The 20,725-nt window shown below is 40.9% G+C and overlaps 1 protein-coding gene across 1 annotated transcript in view; it reads right to left on the reverse strand.

Moving 5' to 3' along the window:
• LMBR1 (limb development membrane protein 1) overlaps nt 1-20,725 on the reverse strand; it is a 1,668,467-nt gene that overhangs the window by 827,807 nt on the left and 819,935 nt on the right. Inside the window, exon 8 of the mRNA XM_044065580.1 lies at nt 15,371-15,435. Coding sequence (XP_043921515.1) covers nt 15,371-15,435 — 65 coding nt within the window. The remainder of the gene's footprint in view (nt 1-15,370; nt 15,436-20,725) is intronic.

Genomic DNA, 20,725 nt, shown 5'->3' on the forward strand with positions numbered 1-20,725 from the left:
TTTAGAAAATGCACACAGTTTTGAATGATTGCTGCAAATTAACAGTGGATTGGGTTTCTAATAATTTATTCAGTTTTTTTGTTTGAGATTTTTCACTAAAGCAAAAAGTCTTGAAAATGTGACAGTTTCAAATGGAGTGGAGCATGCAAAGAAATTTACAAGAGAACAATGAGAGGTCATATGTTTGCCTCCCAAGTACGTAACAAAGTCTAGAAGGTTTAGGATTTTTACTTGAAAGTGTATTCACAGAGATTTTTATACCCCAAGCCGACTTCAAATAATTTTTTCTCAGGTAGATAGCAAGTGCAGGAGGTGTGATGAAGAAGAAAGTGGTAACTTGGAAAATAGGTTTTGGAAGTGTAATGAGTTGGCAAGCTTTAAAATTCCCTACAAAGCACTCTAACAGAAATATTGGGTGAACAAATGGCTGTAACTAATGAAATGATTCTTTTGCCCTAGGACATGGATCTGAATTGCCTAGACATAGTAAGGCTTCATTAAGTTTAATTCTGGTGGCTGACAAAAAAGCAAACACTAGAAAATGGAAATCAAAGCCTAGAGCTACTGTATTTGAAGTAGTGAATATAATGAAAGAGATAAAAGAACTGGAAGAGGGATCTTTAGAAAAGGGGAGGAGCAAATTACATAGATATAAATGGAAACTGTGGAAACAATACATGCAGAATAATTCTCAGGAGGACGACAAGTGAGATTTAAAGGAAGGCAGGAATTCAGCAATGTATGTAATGTTGGACTGTTAAGAGTAACAAAAGATATGTGACGTGTAATGTATGTAAATGGAAAAATGTTAACATGGTTTGCTTTCTTTTCAGTTAATATACGTTTGCCTAGGTCTTAAAACATAATTTAACGAAGGTGTTTTAAACAAGTGTAACGTGCAAAGAGTAATGTTGCAGGGGACACATTTGAATAAAAAGGAACACATGAATTTGACAAAAGAAAATACTTCAGGGTGAACATTCATCAGAATATCAGGGACAAAGGAATGGGAAGTAATAACACTGGTGGAGTGACAGAAGAGGGGAAAATAATGGTGGATCTGTGGTAATAAAGGGTTACTGGTGGAGTGGATTATGCTGACATGTATTTTTTATTCCACCTAAAACTACTATTATAGAGCTTAAGAGAATTCTGAGAAGAAGAATAAGCTTTTGGTTCGTAATATCATTTATGGTGGGGGTCTGGATAGTGATTTGTAATAAGGATGGGGGCTGGAACTTGATTTGCAATAGCAAGGTTGTATCGGGGGGCCTAGAAAGCAAATTATAACAAAAGAGGATACATGTTTGAAGAAATATAACAAAATACTTGGTATAGATGACATGAAATTCAGTAGCAGGATCACAGAAAAAAAATAGATATTATTCTCAAAGTACAATAGCTGGGCTAGAGTGGGCAGACATTACATTTCACGGTAGCATGTGCATTTACTGGAAAAGCTTTCACACACTTTAGATAACTATTTCAAATCATGTACCAATAAAAAACTAAGCTAAAGATCTTTGTAATGAAGTAAGAAAGAGACACTGGCACTTTCTTACTTAACTGTTAAAAAAGAGGAATTTAAGGAACTAGTAGCAGAAATGATTTGAGAGTTAATAATGGAAGAAAGAAATCTCTTTAGAAGGCATATAGCTAGTGAGTGACATAAAATGAAAATGGAATTTGAAAACATGGTTACAATAAGAAGGAATAAGATATGGGAAAAAGTAACTGGAATTATTTAGAGGGACTCACAAAGGTTAAAAGCATTGCAGAAGAAGGGAAACCACACAGAGCAAAATGAAGAGCAACTACAGACTGCTAAAGGGAAATAAGAGAACATGTGGATAACAGACATGAGTTTAAAAAAAGGTTGCTGTTAAGCAACTATCTTTTGATGACTACAGAGAAAAAAATCTTGGAAGAAAGCTGTGGTGGCTATATTACCAAAGATGGCAAAGACAGTTCACACCCAGCTTAATATAGACCCATTTTAATTATTAAGTGTTTGTGTCTATACTGGCTGAAAGAAATACAAATGTGTTGCCAAACTGATAGATATGGATCAATGTGGTTCTATGGAGAGGAAGAAAACATTTGACAACATTATCAGAACAATGATGATCCAGAGAGAAGCACAGTGTAAGAAAACTCTACTACTGTTGGTGGGTCTTGATGCAGAGAAAACGTTTGCTACAGTCAGTTGTTTCCAGATAGAATACTTGGGTTAATTAGGAGGATATATGGCAGGTCAGAGGCAAGATAAAGGTGGGAGTGTTCCTATCCAGCAAACTGTGTTTATCACTGAAAACAGGTAGGCTGTCCTGTTGCCCCTTTATTTGCTTTATATTTGGAGCTACTGGCAAAGAAAACGAGGGGCTCACAACAAATTCAAGGATACAACTGGCAATGAAGAAAAGTTAGCTGTATTCACATATACTATTTTGCATTTGACAAATCTAAATAAAGGAACATTTTGTGGAACATTTTTGACAGTTACAAGTATTTTTAAGGTATAAAATAAATGAAGTTAAAACAACGGCTATAGTGGCAATCTATGTACCCACACCTAAATTGGCTCAGTAATAACCATACACCTAAGGAGATGACAAGATAATGTATTTAGGTGTATGGATTAAAAAGATTATATTATGGCAGTTAAAGATATGTAGGAAGAATAGAAACCATTACAAAACTGAGAAGCTGGACGGTCTTAATTATGCATGTGGACAGTAAGACATAAGCACTGAAAAAGTACAGTGTTGTACCTACCATAAATGTAGATGTTCGAAGATCCACATTGCTGCAGTCCTTACACTTGGGTAGTCCGCTGTCCTCGGTCGGCCCGAATATCAAAGTATAAGGCTGACGTCGGTCAAGGTGCATTAGACTGACATCAGGACGTCAGGGTACAAATGTGCATGACCAACGTCATATCCTCAGTCTTTTCTTGCCCCAGATGTCAGCAGACCCTAAAAAGAAAGGTCAAAACCAAAAGACAGCAAACAACCAACCAACCACCCTTGCCCTAATAATATGTACAATATATACAATATACACAAAATTTACAACCCAACCCACACAACCACCTCTAACTACAGAGGGGAAGGAGGGAGGGTAAATTGGACTGCAGCAATGTGGATCTTCGAACATCTACATTTATGGTAGGTACAAAACTGTACTATGTTCTTCATCTCACATTGCTGCAGTCCTTACACTTGGGTAGAATCCCAAAGCAGAGGTAAGGGAGGATGGCAAAACTATAAAGAAGCAGGAGCTGCCAAAATGCCCTGTAAAATAGCAGTGGCAAAACCAGCCCTAGATTTAGAGTAAAGTGGAAGGTGATAATGCTTAGAGAAAGTATGCACTGAACTCCAAGCAGCTGCCTCCAAAATATCTCTAGTTGCCACCCCCCTTAAAAAAGCTGTCGAAGTGGCAGTAGCCCTAGTGGAATGAGGCCTAATCCCAGCTGGAATCTCCTTGCCATGATGGGAATAACAGAAAGCAATGCAAAACCCAATCCACCTAGAAATAGTTTGTTTTGACACAGGCTTGCCCTGAGAACTTAAAGCAAAAGAAACAAATAACTGCTGAGACTGCCTGAACCCTTTAGTTCTGCTCAAATAATATCGCAACTGCCTGTGTACATCTAAAGTGTGCAAAATCTTTTCCCCTTTATTTTGGGGATTTGCATAAAAAGTAGGCAAATGAATAGTTTGGTTTAAAGCCACACTTGTAACCACTTTAGGCATAAAGGAAGGATTAGTGCAAAGATACCCTATCCTTATGGAAAATTAAGAAAGGCTCAACCGCCATAAGGGCCTGCAATTCAGAAACCCTTCTTGCAGAGGTAATGGCCAACAAAAAAGCAGTCTTCCATGATAAATATTTTAACTCGGTAGTAGCTGCAGGCTCAAAAGGTTGTAGAGTGAGTTTCTCCAACACAAAATTGAGATCCCAAGCAGGAGTAGGAGCTCTACGTGGGGGTCTTATATTCTTTGCCCCTCTAAGAAATTGCTTGAACAAAGGATGAGAAAACAATGGTGGGTCACAGTCATAGTGAGCCGAAATTGCTGCAGCATGAACCTTAATAGAAGAGAAGGACAAACCTTTGTCCAATAACTCAGTAAGATATTGAAGAGCCACACTTAAATTAGGCTCAAAAACATCAAAATCCTTTGCTGCACTCCAAAATAAAAATCTCTTCCATTTATCTGCGTACACTTTCCTTGTACTAGGCCTTCTAGCTTCCAAAATAACATTCAAAACTTGCTGTGGAAGTTGAGACCCTCTATGGTTCAAAACAGAATATGCCAGGCTGTTAGGTGAAGAGAGTGAAGCTTGACATTGAGTAAATGACTGTCCTCCTGAGACAACAGGTGTGGAATCGAAGGCAAAGGCCATGGAGGCTCCCGTACCAGACTTCTCAGTAATGGGTACCAGTGCTGTCGAGGCCAATCTGGAGCTATTAAAATCATCTTTGGCTTGTCCTGTCTGACCTTTAGAAGTACCTTTGGGAGGAGAGGCAGAGGTGGAAAGGCATACACATGAAGATTGCTCCAATTGAAAGAAAGAGCATCCACTTTCCAAGCTGTGGGATGAAACCTTTTCGTGCAAAACTTTTGCAGCTGGTGGTTTAGTGGAGAAGCGAACAGATCTATGTCTGGAGTTCCCCATGACACTGTCAATTTCTGAAATACATGAGGATCCAATTTCCACTCGTGGGGATCCATAATTCGTCTGCTCAACACATCTGCTAAGGAGTTCTGTGCTCCCGGCAGAAACCTTGCCTGAAGATTTAGCTGTAAACTGAGAGCAGTCTCCCACAAAATCATTGCTTGCCTGCATAGAGGATGAGAATGTGTTCCCCCTTGCTTGTTGATGTACCACATGACAGTTGTGTTGTCTGTTAGAATCAACACCTGCCCTGGAAGAAGTAAATCCTTGAAAGCTATTAATGCAAACTGGACTGCTAACATCTCCTTCAAGTTGATATGTAGATGTTGTAGTCTGGCAGGCCACTTGTCTTGTATCCACTTTCCATTCAGATGAGCTCCCCAAGCTTTGTCTGAGGCATCTGTCGTTAGAATCTGACTCGCCTCTGGCCGGGTCACAGAGAGTCCCTTGTTTAGGTGACATTCCTGAGCCCACCACAAAAATTCCTTTTGAATGCAAGGTATTATTTGAATGACAGTGTCCAGATCCTGGCAGTGCTGTGTCCATACACTTTTGAGATACCATTGTAGCTTCCTCATATGCAGTTTGGCATTGGGAAGCACCAGAATACAAGATGCCATGAACCCCAAGGCTTGAAGGACTGTCCTTGCAGTCAGCCTGGACTGATGAGACAATTGATGAAAGTAAAGGGAAAGATTCTTTTGTTTGTCCGGGGTCAAAAGGCCATCTGGGATGCTGTATTCAGTCTTACACCCAGAAAGCACATGTCCTGAGAGGGTACTAGACTGGACTTTATTTCGTTCACAGAATACCCCAGGCATCTTAGCACTGCTATCACATATTCCAGATGATGAAGAAGCTCGTCCCTTCCTTGAGCCAGAATCAGGCAATCGTCCAAATAGGGATAGATCTGTATTCCTTTTAGCCTGAAGAAAGCTATCACTGGAGCCAGAACTTTCGTGAACACTCTGGGCAGTAGATAAGCCAAAGGGCAATGCAGAGAACTGATAATGAGAAGTCCCAGCCAGCAGATACTTCCTGCAACTCAGTCTGATAGGAACATGAAGGTAAGCCTCCTTGAGATCCAAAGTTACCATCCAATGATCTTTGCCCAGCAGAGGTAAAAGCTGTTGTAACGTCAACATTTTGAACTTGGGAATGTCCAGATAAGTGTTGAGGATAGATAAATCCAAAATTGGTCTCCACGTGTTCCCCTTCTTTGGTACTAGGAACAGGCGAGAATAAAATCCTAGGCCCACTTCTGGTATAGGGACCGGCTGTATGGCCCCTATTTGAAGTAGCAGAGAAATTTGTTTGTGAGCCTCTATTCTTTGCTGAGGAGGAACGTCTGGCATGGTATGGAAATAAAACCTGTAACCTTGGTGTATGATATCCAATACCCATCTGTCTTGGGTAATTAAACTCCAATTTTCCTTGAAAAGTGCCAACCTCCCTCCCAAAGGTGCTGCCAGACGAGAAGGCTCTGGCAGCTGAAAAGGCAGGTCATTGGGTCTGTTTACGAAAGGACTGACCCCTGCCCTCACCCGAAGACTGTGCAGGTGAACTCCCTGTTCTAGGCCTGAAAGAGCCCTGAGCTCTGCCCCTACCACGTCTAGATCTACCCCTAGACTGGGAATCATAAGAAGGATACGTCCACCCCTTGGTAGGCCAATTTCTACTAAACCCGGAGGCTGAACCTGCAAAAATCTTTAACAGTCTGCATAGACTTAGCCTTGTCTTCCATTTTCTTCAAGACTGCCTCAACAGGTGAACCAAACAACACATCAGATTGTAAAGGAGCATCTAAAATCCTTGTCTTAACATGGTCAGATAAATTCTGGTCCCTCAGCCAGGCGTGCCTGCGAAGAACTGACCCAGTGGCAGCCACCCTACCCGAGGCCTGTACAGCATCAAAACCACATTGCAAAGAATGCTTACCCACCTGTTCAGAAACATGTACTAAATCTTGTAACTCTTTACACTCAATACCTTCCGCCAGAGCATCTACCTTAGACTTCAATTGAGAAAGTAGATAGTTTTGGTATTTCAACATGTGAAACTGGCAATTCAAAGCCCTCATAGCTAGTGTGGAAGAAGTATAGACTTTCTTTCCCCATCTATCCAAAGCCCTGGCCTCTTTATCTGGAGGAACTGGATTTTTAACTACAGAAGCCTTAACACCCTTAGGCCCCTGACTAACAGTTTCTGGGTCTGCCCTAGGACTCTTAAAATGATACTTATGAGCTTCAGGCACCCTGTAATACCTATCCGGTTTAACAGGAGCAGGAGGCAAAGAATCAGGATTAAGAGAAGCCTCTGCAAACACATCCTCCACAACATCCAGAACAGGAGGTATAGCCAAAGGCCTATGCTGGGGTAAAAACAAAAATTCCCTAAGCCTTTTCCTGGAATCAGAGAAGTCCTGACCTTCCCACTTAAAATGCTCCCTCATGGAATGAAGAGTCTCTGAAAAAGAAAAATCCTCAGGAGGAGAAGCAGAAGGAGTAGAATCATCCACATCAGAATCAGAATAAGGAGAATACTCCTGCAAGTCTTCAGCCGAAGACTCTGAAACATCCGAAGCCTGCTCAAAACTCCCCAACTCAGGTTCCACCCTAGGTCTCTTATCAGGAGGGGGCAAAGAGCCTCTAATCAAAGTAATCAAATCTTCTGCCATTTTAAGCATATGCTTCTTGGGCACAGATCCTGAAGAACTAGGAGTGACACCAACTGAAGCCAAACCTGGCCTGTCTCTGGGAGAAGCCTTGGAAACAGAAGGAGAGGGCCTAACCACCCTAGGAAGGGAGGGGAGTACAGAAACCTGAGAGGCCCCTTCAGCCTGACCTGCCTCCTAAGAGGCCACATCCTGCAATAACAAAGTCTCCCCCTGGGACTCCAGAGAAACCTCCGGCGGAACCCCCGGCTCCACCGACACCTCTAAAGAACCGGCGTCCGCAGGACGCTCTTCTTACCTAGGCTTAGCTGCTTTGTCCTTGCGCTTCTTGAAGAAGCGGGCGTCGGAGCATCCGGCGGCATATTATAATTGCACCGCTTCCCGAAGACTAACCTGGCACAATCTAATCTTCTCTTAATAGTGCGCTTATTGAATCTAGCACAAAAGCGACACCCAACAACGTCGTGCTCAGGCCCTAAACAAGGAATACACAAAGTATGGTAATCTCTATGTGGTATCTGTTTCCCACAAGAAATACAGTTATTCACTTTTTCTGACATCCGGTAAACCACTGAGGCAAGAAAAAACTAAAATATTCCCCAACGGGGTACTTAGCCAACTTAGACTCTGTCTGAAACTCCGAATTCGAAAAACTTCAGAACGCCGAACGGCACTTGCAACGCTGCTTCTGCATCGGACCATGCGGCAAAAAAAGACTGAGGATATGACGTCGGTCATGCGCATTTGTACCCTGACGTCCTGATGTCAGTCTAATGCGCCTTGACCGACCTCAGCCTTATACTTTGATATTCGGGCCGACCGAGGACAGCGGACTACCCAAGTGTAAGGACTGCAGCAATGTGCGATGAAGAACATCTTTTGTTAAGACTTATACTGGAGTCCTCCACCCGGGTTATGTGCTGGGACCTCTCCTGTTTGGCATCTACTTTTCTGAAGTAAAAGTCAGTAGCAAAGGGATCTGGCTGACTAAGTTTGCAGATGACTGTAAGCTAGGAGTGGTCATTGAATCAGCAAAATGCTTCAAAAGGAAGATTTGTCTCAAATAAATAACTGGTGCCAAACATCATGATCTGAAACCAAATGCCAAAAAATGCATTATTGTATCTTTGGAAAGTCAACTACCTCAGGGATATACCACACTGACAATATGCCCCTATTCAGGATTTTTGAACTTTTGTGGACAGTAACAGTACAGTTGTGTACACTTACCATAAATGTAGATGTTCGAGTGCATTCACTTGTTGCAATCATCACATTTGGGTTATCTGCTTGCAGGTAGCCCTCAGTCGGCCTGATTATCAAAGTCTTGGGTCCTGCGTCAGTTGCTGTTTCATCTTCCATGACATCAGGTAGTCAGGGGTAAAAAGCATGCAGCCGATGCCATTACATCAGTTTTTCTTGCCCCAGATGTCACATGCCCCCATAATGGGAAGCAATTATATACAAGGTTACACCTCCAACAAAAAAAGCAAATACACCAAAAAGCTTTAAGCATAGTAAACAAGAATAGAGGTATAGTCAATAGAAGTCAGAGGGCTGGAGGGAGGGTAACCAGGACTACAACAGTGAATACACTTGAACATCTACATTTATGGTAAGTGTACACAACTGTACTATGTTCTTCGTGTTTCACTGTTGCAGTCATCACATTTGGGTAGATTCACAAAGCTAAGGACCAGCTATAAGGCCCTGCAAGACTGCAGTGGCAAAGCCAGCTCTGGATTTAGAAAAAAATTGGCAAGTGGTAATGCTTAGTGAAGATATGTATAGAACTCCAGGTAGCAGCTTCTAGAATGTCCCTGGTAGGGACACCTCTGAGAATGGCTGTAGAGGTAGATGCAGCCCTGGTTAAATGTGGTCTTATCCCCTGTGGGGTAGGTTTTTCATAGTACTTATAGCAGAAATTTATGCAATGGCCTATCCACTTAAAAACGGTTTGCTTTGAAATGGCCTTCCCCTCTGCCCCTGCAACAAATGCAACCAGCAGCTGTTCAGATTTCCTGAGAGGTTTAGTCCTGTCCAAGTAAAATCTAAGTTGCCTGTGCACGTCCAAGGAGTGCAGTATTCGTTCCCCTTTGTTATGTGGATTAGAAAAGAAGGTTGGCAAATGAATGGACTGATTAAGGGCCACACTGGATACCACCTTGGGCATAAAGGAGGGACTGGTCCTGAGGGACACCCTGTCCACATGAAAGATGATGAAAGACTCCACTGCCATGAGGGCCTGTAATTCAGACACCCTTCTTGCTGAAGTGATGGCTAGAAGGAAGGATGTTTTCCAAGAAAGGAATTTCAACTCTGCATTTGCAGCTGGCTCAAAGGGAGGTAGAGTGAGCTTTTCCAATACAAAGTTAAGGTCCCAGGCTGGAGTAGGGTTCTCTCCTGGGTGGTCTTAATTTTTGGCCCCTCTGAGGAATTGCTTCAGCAGTGGAGGAGAGAAGCGGGGTGGCTCTGTATTGTAATGTGCTGAAATGTCTGAGGCATGAATTTGGGTCTATATCACATCGAACTTACAAAACATCGACCGCCATAATGGAAGTTTGAAAAGCGATATGATCAAAAGCTCAGAACAGCAATTTTTTTCCCAGGAAAAAAAAAACGCTGTTCCGAAAAACACACACACGCACACCACAAACCATTTCTAATGGGGGGGCTTTGCCCCCCACACACCTCCTACTTAAATATACCAACTCCGAGACCGCACCACAGTGGAGGAAATAGCGAAGCCATGAAAACGGCTCACTGACTTCTTTCCCTGGGAAAGAAGTCGATGTTTCACGGCTTCGATATTTTCAGCTTTCGATCTTCCAAGTTCTACCTTATGGCGGTCAAAGTTTTGGACATTCGATGTTCCGATATAGACCCATGAATTTTGATGGAAGAAAAGGAAAGGACCTTGTGAAGCATCTCAGTTAAGTATTGAAGAATATGAGGCAAATTGGGCACTGCTGTGCCCATCCCGAGTTTGATTCCAGGAACAGAATCTTTTCCATTTTTCAGCATAGGATTTTCTAGTACTAGGCCTCCTTGCCTCCAGAATGACATCCATCACTTGCTTACTGAGGGATGGTAATGGAGATCTCAGGTAATTAGCCAGGCTGCAAGGTTCAGGGTTTGAAGTTGTGGATGCAGAATTTGGCCCTCCTGCTGGGACAGCATGGCAGGGATCTGAGGCAGGTGCCATGGTGCCAGCAGTGACACACTGTGCAAGAGGGTGTACCAGTGTTGGTGTGGCCAGTCTGGTGCAATCAGTGTTGTCCTTGGTTTGTCCAGTTTGATTTTTAGTAGCACTTTGGAGAGGAGAGGCAGAGGGGGAAAGGCATAAACTGATAGGTTTTTCCAGGTGAAGGACAAGGCATCCACTTTCCAAGCTTGTTTGTCATTGTGCAGAATTTTTCCAATTGGTAGTTCTGAGGGGAGGCAAACAGGTCTATCTCTGGGCTCCCCCATTTGTTTCTCAACATGTTGAATATCTTGGGTTCCAGTTTCCACTCGTGTGGGTCCATGAGATTTCTGCTTAGGTCATCTGCCAGTGTATTTAGCTTTCCTGGCAGGAATTGAGCTTGTAGGTGCACTTGGTAGCTCAAGGCTGCATTCCCAGAGCCATGGTTAGTCTGCAGAGAGGGTATGAGTGGGTTTCCCCCTACTTGTTTATGTACCACATACATAACGTTGGTGTTGTCAGTCTTTACCAATAATTGTCCTGGAAGAATGTGGTCCTTGAAGGCTGTCAGAGCATTCTGTGCAGCTAACATTTCTTTTTGATTGATATGCAGGTGCATTTGACTTGGGTTCCATTTGCCTTGAATGCACAGCCCTGCCAAGTGTGTCCCCCATGCATAATCTGATGCGTCTGTTGTTGGGGTTTGGGCAGCAGGGGATAGAGTGAATGGCAGTCCCTTGTTTTGGTGGCAGGCCTCTGCCCACCAAAGGAACTCTATCTTCAGACAAGGTATGGTAGGAATGTTGACACCATAGGCTTTTTAGATACCAGTGTCATTTCCTCATATGCAGTCTTGCATATGGAATTAGTAGAATGCAAGAGGCCATGAACCCCAGGGCTTGCAGTATTTTCCTTGCAGATAGCTGGGTCTTTGTGACCAGTAGTTTGAAGTAGGCTGTCAAATGAACTTGTTTCTCTGGCATGATGTAGGCCATCTGGGAAGCTGTATTCAAGCTTGCTCCCAATAATACAATTTGTTGGCAGGGTACAAGATGTTATTTCTTTTTGTTTATGGTGTACCCCAGAGAAGTTAGCAATTTCTTTACAAATGCCAGATGATTTAATAGTATGTCCTGGCTTTCTGCCTGAATTAGACAATTGTCCAGGTATGGGTATATTTCAATATTTCTTTGCCTGCAAAATGCAATGACTGGAGCTAGGCACTTTGTGAATACCCTGGGCACAGTAGATAAGCCCAAGGGCAGTGCAGAGAACTGATGGTGCATGTAGCCTGCTCTGAAGCGTAGGTATCTTCTGCAAGATTCCTTTATTGGGATGTGCAGGTAGGCTTCCTTTAAATCCAGTGTTGCCAAACAGGCATTTTTGCCTAGCATGGGAAGCAGCTGATGAAGAGTTAGCATCTTGAACTTTGGGATTACCAAAAAGGTGTTTAGGATAGACAGGTCCAGGTTAGGATGCCAGGAATGGTATTTTCTGGGTACCAGTAGAGACCTTGCCCCCATTCTTCTTCTGGGACAGGTTGAATAGCCCTGATGATTAAAAGAAAAAGAACTTGCTTCTGAGCCTCTGCCCACTGATGTGGGGGTAGGTCTGGCCAACCGTTTGGGTTGGTAAGGAATGGAAGTGGAATCTGTATCCATGGGAAACTATATTTAAAACTAATTTGTCCTGGGTGATGAGTTCCCAATTTTTTGCATGTAGGGCGATCTTTCCCCCTAAAGGAACAGTCAGTTGAGCAGGGCTTGGAAGGTTTAAAGTTAAGTCATTCAGGCAGTTTACCATGGGGGGTCGTCTTACTACTCCCTGCTTTGGAAGTGGGAGCCCCCCCACTGCTTAGGCTTGTGAGTACCTTGGGACTGAAGCCTGGGTGTTCTGCTAGTTCTGGGTTTGGACTGAGAAGGCATGGAAGAGGCAGGAAAGGACCAATACTTAGAGGGCCAATGCCTACTGAATCTGGGAGGCTGCACTTGCAGGAAATCTTTAATAGATTGCATAGATTTAGCTTTTCCTCCATCTTTTTAAGTACTTCTGCTTTGTTGCCAAACAGGCGGTCTTGGTTTAAGGGAGCATCCAGTAATTTAGCTTTAACATGATCTGGCAAAGATTGCTCCTTAAGTCAAGCAGCAGCCCTGCAAGATGCTTCTAATGAATCAAAACCACATCGCAAAGTATGTTTTCCAACTTGTTCAGCAGAATGCATTAAATCCTGTAATTCTTTATTTTCAGCACAGTCAGGAATCAACATAATTTTCTGTTTAAGCAATTCAATAATATGCTGCTGATACTTTAACATATGAAACTGGCAGTTTAAGGCCCTAATGGCCAAAGTTGCAGAAGTGTATACCTTCTTACCCCATCTATCCAGCACCCTGGAATCTATATCAGAGGAGGTAGGGTTTTTGGCAGTTGTAGCCTTAATGCCCTTGGGTCCCTGTGAAATGGTCTCAGGATCCGCAGTAGGATTTTTAAAGAAGAACTTGTGAGAGTCAAGTACCCTGTAACACCTATCAGGTTTTCTGGGAGCAGGAGGTAAAGAGTCAGGGACCTGGCTAGATTCCGAGAAGGCATCATCTACAATGTCCAGTACAGGAGGGATAGCTAAAGGCCTGTGTTGAGGCAGGAGTAAGAATTCCCTAAGCCTCTTTTTGGAGTCAGAGTAATCCTGGCTTTCCCAGCAGAAATGCTCCCTAAGAGTATGCAAGGTTTCACCAAAAGAAAAATCCTCTGGAGGGGAAGCAGAGGAAATTGAGTCCTCTGCATCAGAATCCTCATATGTAGATAAGGGCAAATCCTGGTCATCGGAGAAAACAGAAATTTCAGAATCCTGGTCAGAGGAATCAGAAGGAAAATCAGTCCTAGGTCTCTTAGAGAAAGAAAGATGGCTTCCCTTGATTAGAGTAATAAGGTCTTCAGCCATTCTTACCATTTGTTTTTTAGGCATAGGGGCCTGACCATGCGGTCTTGGCATCGGTTTTCTGGGCATGGATCGAGTTTTAGGTCTTGAAGAAGAAGATGGCGTTGGTTTAATATGCAAGTCAGTAGGCCAGAATACACCCTCAAAAGCCAGTGCCTACACAGCGGCTCCGGACCCATCCAAGGTAGAGACATCCACAGGTTCCACAGTCGAAGAAGCATCTCCCAGCATACCAGACTCCGAATGGATCTCAGTAGAGGCATGTGAATAAGTAACAGGTATTACGGGCTGCGAAAGCGCCTCACTGAATACCGGCGAACTGGCAATTAGTTAAGGAGAAGCGTCGTCGGCAGCTTTGGACCTATGCGGTCTGTCTCTGTCTTTATCTTTGCGTTTTTTCAGAATGTCGGTAGTTGGGTGGCTTACCAAAGCCATTTCTGGATAACTTGAACAGAGTGCCAAAATATTTAGATGCGAAAATGAACTGACAACGAATAATACGAGGTTTGAATAAGGCACAATACTGACAGCGAGGTACGTCGTGGTCTGGGCCTAAGCAAGGAATGCAGTACGAATGAAAATCTTTATGAGGTATTTGCTTTCTACAAGAAATACAATTTTTAACTTTTACTGACATTGGTTTAGAGCAAGAAAAAGGATCCCCAATGGAAGACTTTGGATCTGAAACTCGAAAACAAAAATTTCAGGAGTCGGCCGACAGGCACTTGCGAACTGCTTCTGCTTCAAGCACCGCACGGCAAGAAAGACTGATGTAATGGCATTGGCTGCATGCTTTATACCCCTGACTACCTGACGTCATGGAAGATGAGACAGCAACCAAAGCAGGACCCATGATTTTGACAATCAGGCCGACTGAGGGCTACCTGCAAGCAGATAACCCAAATGTGATGACTGCAACAGTGAAACACGAAGAACATCTAACTTTTGACCAACATGTGCCTACTGTTGTCAGAAAATCCTCCTATATTGTACAGCTCATAAACAAGGACTGTGTCTAGATCGAGGGGTATCACTGTCCCCCTTTACCTCTTCTGCAACATCAACAGCATGGTTTGGAGAGACTGGTATATTTTGCAGAGGATATCACTGATGTGGAACAAACTCCCCATCCACATAAAACATAGTTCATCTCTGTACTTTTTCAAGTGCAGCAAAGATCTAAGCATGGAAAACAGAAAATTTACCCCAGGACTGCCCCCTTTACTACAAATAAATATAGTCAGCTCCTAGATGCTTTATCCCATGCATGGGTCCCCTCAAATTATCTATGGTATGATCCCAGTTATTCTTACTAGGGGTAATGTATATAATTATTGACCATAGGATGGGTAAGGCCAATCTATAAACAAATGGGATAGGATATTTTTAGCACAAAAAGGGAAATTGGCTAGGTTTAAAATGGCCCACAAAGGCAACTCACCTAGTACTTAACTATGAACCCATGAACCTATATACATAACACAAGCAGAATGCTATAAATCTAAGTGGAAAGGGATGATGATGAAATTGGTGCTGAGAAGTAAGAAGAGATTAATGATCTAAGTCCAAATATCTACACATGAAATTTCATTAACAGATCTAACTGCTGCAGTTTACACGGTTTTAAACGAAAGCGCTTACATCTTTTATATTTTTTCTACATTAAAAACTTTTGTTTTACATCATCGTGCTATGAATTTTGTGCTTGTTGAATTTTGTGCTTGTTGGAACCTGATCTGCCAGATGTTTTACATTTTGTGGTTTGCTTTTGCCTTTTGGTTCTACAGTTTGTCTTTCTTGTGTACCTTTTCAGGCAAACAGTGCCACATATTATGCAAAAGACTTCAAAAACACAAACACTTGAAATACTGAAAAAACAAAAGCAATAAACACACACCGTGGGTTTTACTAGTAGCTGTCCCATCACTGTAAACATCCGAGAAAGACCAACCGGTGTACACACTGAAAGACAAAAAAGTTAAAAATAGTATTAATTAACTGGTCTTCCAATTAAATACAAAGGCAATCAAAAAATGCTACTGATTACCAAAGAAATACAAAAATAATGATAAAAAAGAAAGCATTTCTGCAGTTAAGAACATTATGCTACAGTAAAGACAGTCACCATCTCCAGCACTGGATACATTCAAAACAGTATTCTGTGGTTACTCGTCGTATAACAGTACTCCAACTTGATACCTGTTTTATGTTTTACTGTACCATTTCCAGACAGTAAGCATATATATATATATATATATATATATATATATATATATATATATATACACACACACACACACACACACACACACACACACACACACACACACACACACACACAGCCTTGTTTAAAACAAATGTAGCTATTTTACTAAGTATTGTTTTACTACTGGCAAATGACTAGTTGATAGTTTAATAATAAGGGGAAAGTTAAGTCCTCCAAGTTACCTTCAAGCCATTTCTAGTTGTTACCTTTTCAAAGCAGCATAGTAAGCTTGCACAAATGAAGCTGCTCATTTCTAACTTCCTCTTCACAGAAGGAAGAATATTTCCTCCAAATTTAACTGCCTATGCAAATAACAAGATTATGCTCTAAACCGATAATATGCAACAATTTAAAACTACTTAGACTGGGTTTCATAGCTCAGCATTACACACATCCTATCCACAGGAGTGTTTAGACTCAGTTAAAACATGTAGGCCTACATAATCATATGCCTGGTAGTTTTCCCCTCACTTCCTACCTCAGCTATGCACTTTATCAAATCGTGAATGACTCTTTTTCAGGATGCAATACCATACTTGCTTCTTAAGTTCCTTCTCTAAAACCTAATAATCATCCAGATCCAACAATCCAAAAATTTATTTAGCAATTTCCTAAAAAAAATGGCTTGATTCGCATCTAACAGCTGATGCCTGTATTTCAGGAGCACGTTTCTTACTCTCCAGCACCCAAACACATTTGACTAGCAGCATCCTTTGAACCAAAACCTATTAGGACTACTTCTTGAAACCTTAGCTTATAGAGTTTTCCTCAAAAATATACATCAACTTGCTCCAGATGATTAACTAATAAAATTTCCTTCTTCTTGCAGGCCTCTGCTGTAAAGGGGTCTTGCATGGCCCAGTTGGACATTCCCTGTAACCAAATGCAAATAAATTAATATAATTCCCTTGGGTAACAATGTCCTAGCATACCAGACTGTAAGCATATGTAAACTCAGTCCTACAGTGGTAATGACATTCCCTTCCAGCATGATTTACAATCGTTGGAGACTAGAAATTAATATATTTTAAACTGCATTGCCTGTAAATTAATAATAACAATGATGATGATAACAATACAGTATCCCCAAACCTCCTAATTCCTTTATGATGAGAATTTTTTCTCAATTCACCTTTGGGTATCTTTCGGTCCCATTACAAAATCTGCTGCCCATTGTTTCAGTCAGTCAAAATGCACAGGAGGCTGTCCCAAAAAGTCCTACTAAATATTAAGTATATGGGGAAGCACAAACACTAGTAGAACCTGGACAATTTTATTTACATTCGACATTAATGTCTTCTATAGCTCAGGGCATTTCTACATTTTTGTATTAAAACTTTGCCCATAAGTTTACTTCAGGTAATCATTTCCTCTCACCTTAAGCCCTACATCCAAATACTTAACTGTAACTTAGCCCTAAAAATAAGAATATGACTGCAGCAAAGCACTTGCAGGTGTGGAATTAATTACTACCACTTTCAGTTTTGAGGAGTTTATCCACAAAAATCAGGAGAACTAAAAAAAAAAAAAAAAAAAAAACACACACAATAGGAATCCCTCTGAGGATTTGGAATAACAGCATTATCACCCGAGGGGAAAAAAACACCCAAATCAGAAATCTAATCTACTGTGCTAGGGTCTCCAAAACAGATTTAAAGAGTAGGAGGTACAGTGGGCAACCATGATGAATACACCTTTAAAACTTAAAGACCACTAAAATTTGAAACACGATGTTTAGTCTAGCACTTGAGCTTTCATAAATCCACTGAATAAGTGGACTGGTATCTGTCATAAATCCCACCTTCCTTAAAACTATACCCAAATACATCAACTCTACTCTATCAAAGGCCTTTTCAGTACATAGGCACATGGGAACATGGTGTCTACTATTTTTATATGCAGCCTGTATCATCAACAAATGTTTTAGTAATATAATACTATCAAACATCTGACACCACAATGATCAAGCTGAATAAGCTGAGGCAATACCTTTGTTAACCATTTTAGCCAGCAAAGGCATTATTGTGACTTAATACTGGCATGAGCTGGTAGGACAGCAATACTGCACCTCTTCCTTATGAATAAAGGAATTTAATGCCTCCTTCCAAAAGTCTGGAGCAGTCTTAACTTATAAAACCATATTCATCAGATTAACCTAAAGCTACAGCACTTGACCTTCAGCCACAGCACAAACCCAATGATTATCTATTAGTTATTGCAGTATAAATTGATTTAGCCCATCAGTTCAGAAGAATTTACTGTTAGATGTTGCCTGCAGACAGATGTAATTCTGTCCAATGAAAGGGCATGCAACAATCCCTTCTTTTGAAGCAAGACAAATGTAATTGCCCTAGAAAAATGTCAGTACCAAGCTCATTATTATCTGGGCTAATTTCCTGTTAAAATGTCTTAATGGCAGTCAGTACAACCCAAAGCGATCACATCATCTATTTGACCCTCCTCCTCCTCCTTATACTGCGCTCCCTACAACAGTTCTTTTCTCCTCTGATGTCATTCTCCCACCTTTCTGTTGCAGTTGCCTAACTCTTTGAAAATGCTTCAGGTATTTACCTCTCAGCTTTCTCCTTAAATCCCTGGCAGAGTTACAGATCACAGCCTTCGAATTTCTTTTATTCGGTTCTCACTACTCAGTACACTGACGTTTTTGCCATAGTACCTCTTTACTACAGACAGAAAATTGGTGCATCTGTAACAAATAAAGAGGAACATTCTGATATCTGGCAAGCCCTCCCAAATGTTATTACTCCCCTCTCAAATCAAGTGAGACTGGGCGTGACCACAAAAAATTACTGGTTCACAGATTTGTGAATTGCCCAAGTGAGCAAATTCTTCACTTACTAAAACCTTGGTCAAAAATATCAAGTCATAAAAGCACAGTGAAAAATATGTTCATGATCCCACTAAACAACCTTCCTAAACTAGTCAATGTGTGTCTATGACCCCCACTATTCAACTCTTCTAGAACTGAGTCTGCAACTGTTGTTCTAAACAGCAAGTTCCAGTCGCCAGCACCTGTGCAGGACCCTCTTGAAATGCCAATATTTGCATTCCAACATGACATAACCCAGCAACATCTGCTTTTGGTGAAATATACCATTACCCTTTAATAACAGCACATCACCTGTGGAACAAATCAAAGTCTCAGCAACCTGGAATTGACTATTCCCAAAGATCAAAAACACTATCCACTTTTCAAATTGTTTATACAAATACAACTGAGGCAGCCAGTTAACACTGCCCTTGGCAATTGAATGTATTCCTGAGCATTGATCTGTTACTTGCAGTGCTACTACCACAGTTTGATGTTGCAACACACACACATAGATATACACACATATATATATATATATATATATATATATATATATATATATATATATAAATTCTCCCTTTTTACCACATTTAACCAACTGTTCTCACTCCCAACTAAATAACTAGCAGTAACATTGTTATAAACCCATTTTACAAGCAAATTAAAATCTTTCCATGTCACTTGCTTCCTCAATTGTATGGGTTCTCCTAATCAAAATCCTCCATCATATGTCAAATCCATTTTGGACAATGATGCAGCCCAGCCAAAATTCAAACCTCTGCATCTCATACAGTAGTAAAAAACAGGTGTCACACACCGTTTCTGGATCTTAGAATAGTAAGACTTGTTACACTCAACCAAAACTAATTATCAACCCAAACATTTTTCTACCAGATGACATCCTTATTTTCTCAAGCAAATATAAACACAATCTCAAACACATGTAGCATTTCCCCACAAAAACTATAAAATCTCCCCTTAACTTTTTAAAGTATGCATAGTGTAAGCAAACAAAGTATCATTTGCTTTAAAAAGCATTATTAAGAGTATTGTATTATATATACAAACCAAAAAGAAGATGACAGTATGCAACAGAGCAAAAGAAAGAAATGTCTCTTTAAATATTCATAACAAAACAAACTGCATAATGTAGGCCTAAGTGAGGAGGCATATGCACCATGTTTGCCAATGGCCAGCCATTTTCAAGCATCAAATAACCGGAAGCTAGTTATAGCACATTGCTATTCAGATGGGTCTGGCTCCTCTAAGAGAAGGTTCACATCATACAGTTAATCTACAAGTTGTCAGAACAGCTGAATTCTAAGTTAGGTGTTCCAAATAAAGTCACGGATTTGAATGAGCTGGTGATAGGCATACTCCAGGTGTTAGGCAGACCATAATCTGCATGTAACACCATGTAGACACAGGAACATTTACACATGACAGTAATAATAAAGATCAAAACTGTGAAAGCAGCAAAAAAAAACCTAACCATTACAAGAATGAGAGCACTTAAGTAGTTAATGCACTACGTCACATCATGTATCATCTCCAGCATGCATCTGTACATAGCAATGGAAACGTTTAAGAAACTATGCAGAAGTTTGACAGGTAAAAAAAAAAAAAAAAAAAATGAACCAAATCAAAGGAGCCATCAAGGAAGGTCCTGGGTGTTACATAATTAGGTTATTGGTTATCTAAATTATCAAAGGCAGTTTCGAACCAAGTTATGTTCCTTCAAACCAGGGAACTCTACTGTCTTAAATTTTATGGCACTTATTTTGGATTCAATAACAATTAAACCTAATTCATTAGGAACTTTCCTACCTAGCTGCAAAACCTTACAAATGTATCAGCCACTATGGCCTTTGTGTCTTATCTTATACCTGGATTCTTTTTCTAAGATAAGCTAAACCAGTTTACACTGCAATAACAGATGATCATTATTTTGAACATTGCTTCAACTAAGAAAAGAAGTATGTTTGACAATTACACACTACATTGTTAGATGTACATTTTAATACTATCTTTATAAAACAAAAAACACTAGTATCAGTGCACATAGTAGAATATACATTTTTCGCCATTAATGCACTTTTTTACTTATGAGAGGCACATTACATAATTTCTTTAAAAATGTATAGTTGTCGATG

This window comes from Protopterus annectens, chromosome 3.part0, assembly GCF_019279795.1.
Source record: "Protopterus annectens isolate FY-2018-M chromosome 3.part0, PAN1.0, whole genome shotgun sequence".
NCBI classification, from domain to species: Eukaryota; Metazoa; Chordata; order Ceratodontiformes; family Protopteridae; genus Protopterus; species Protopterus annectens.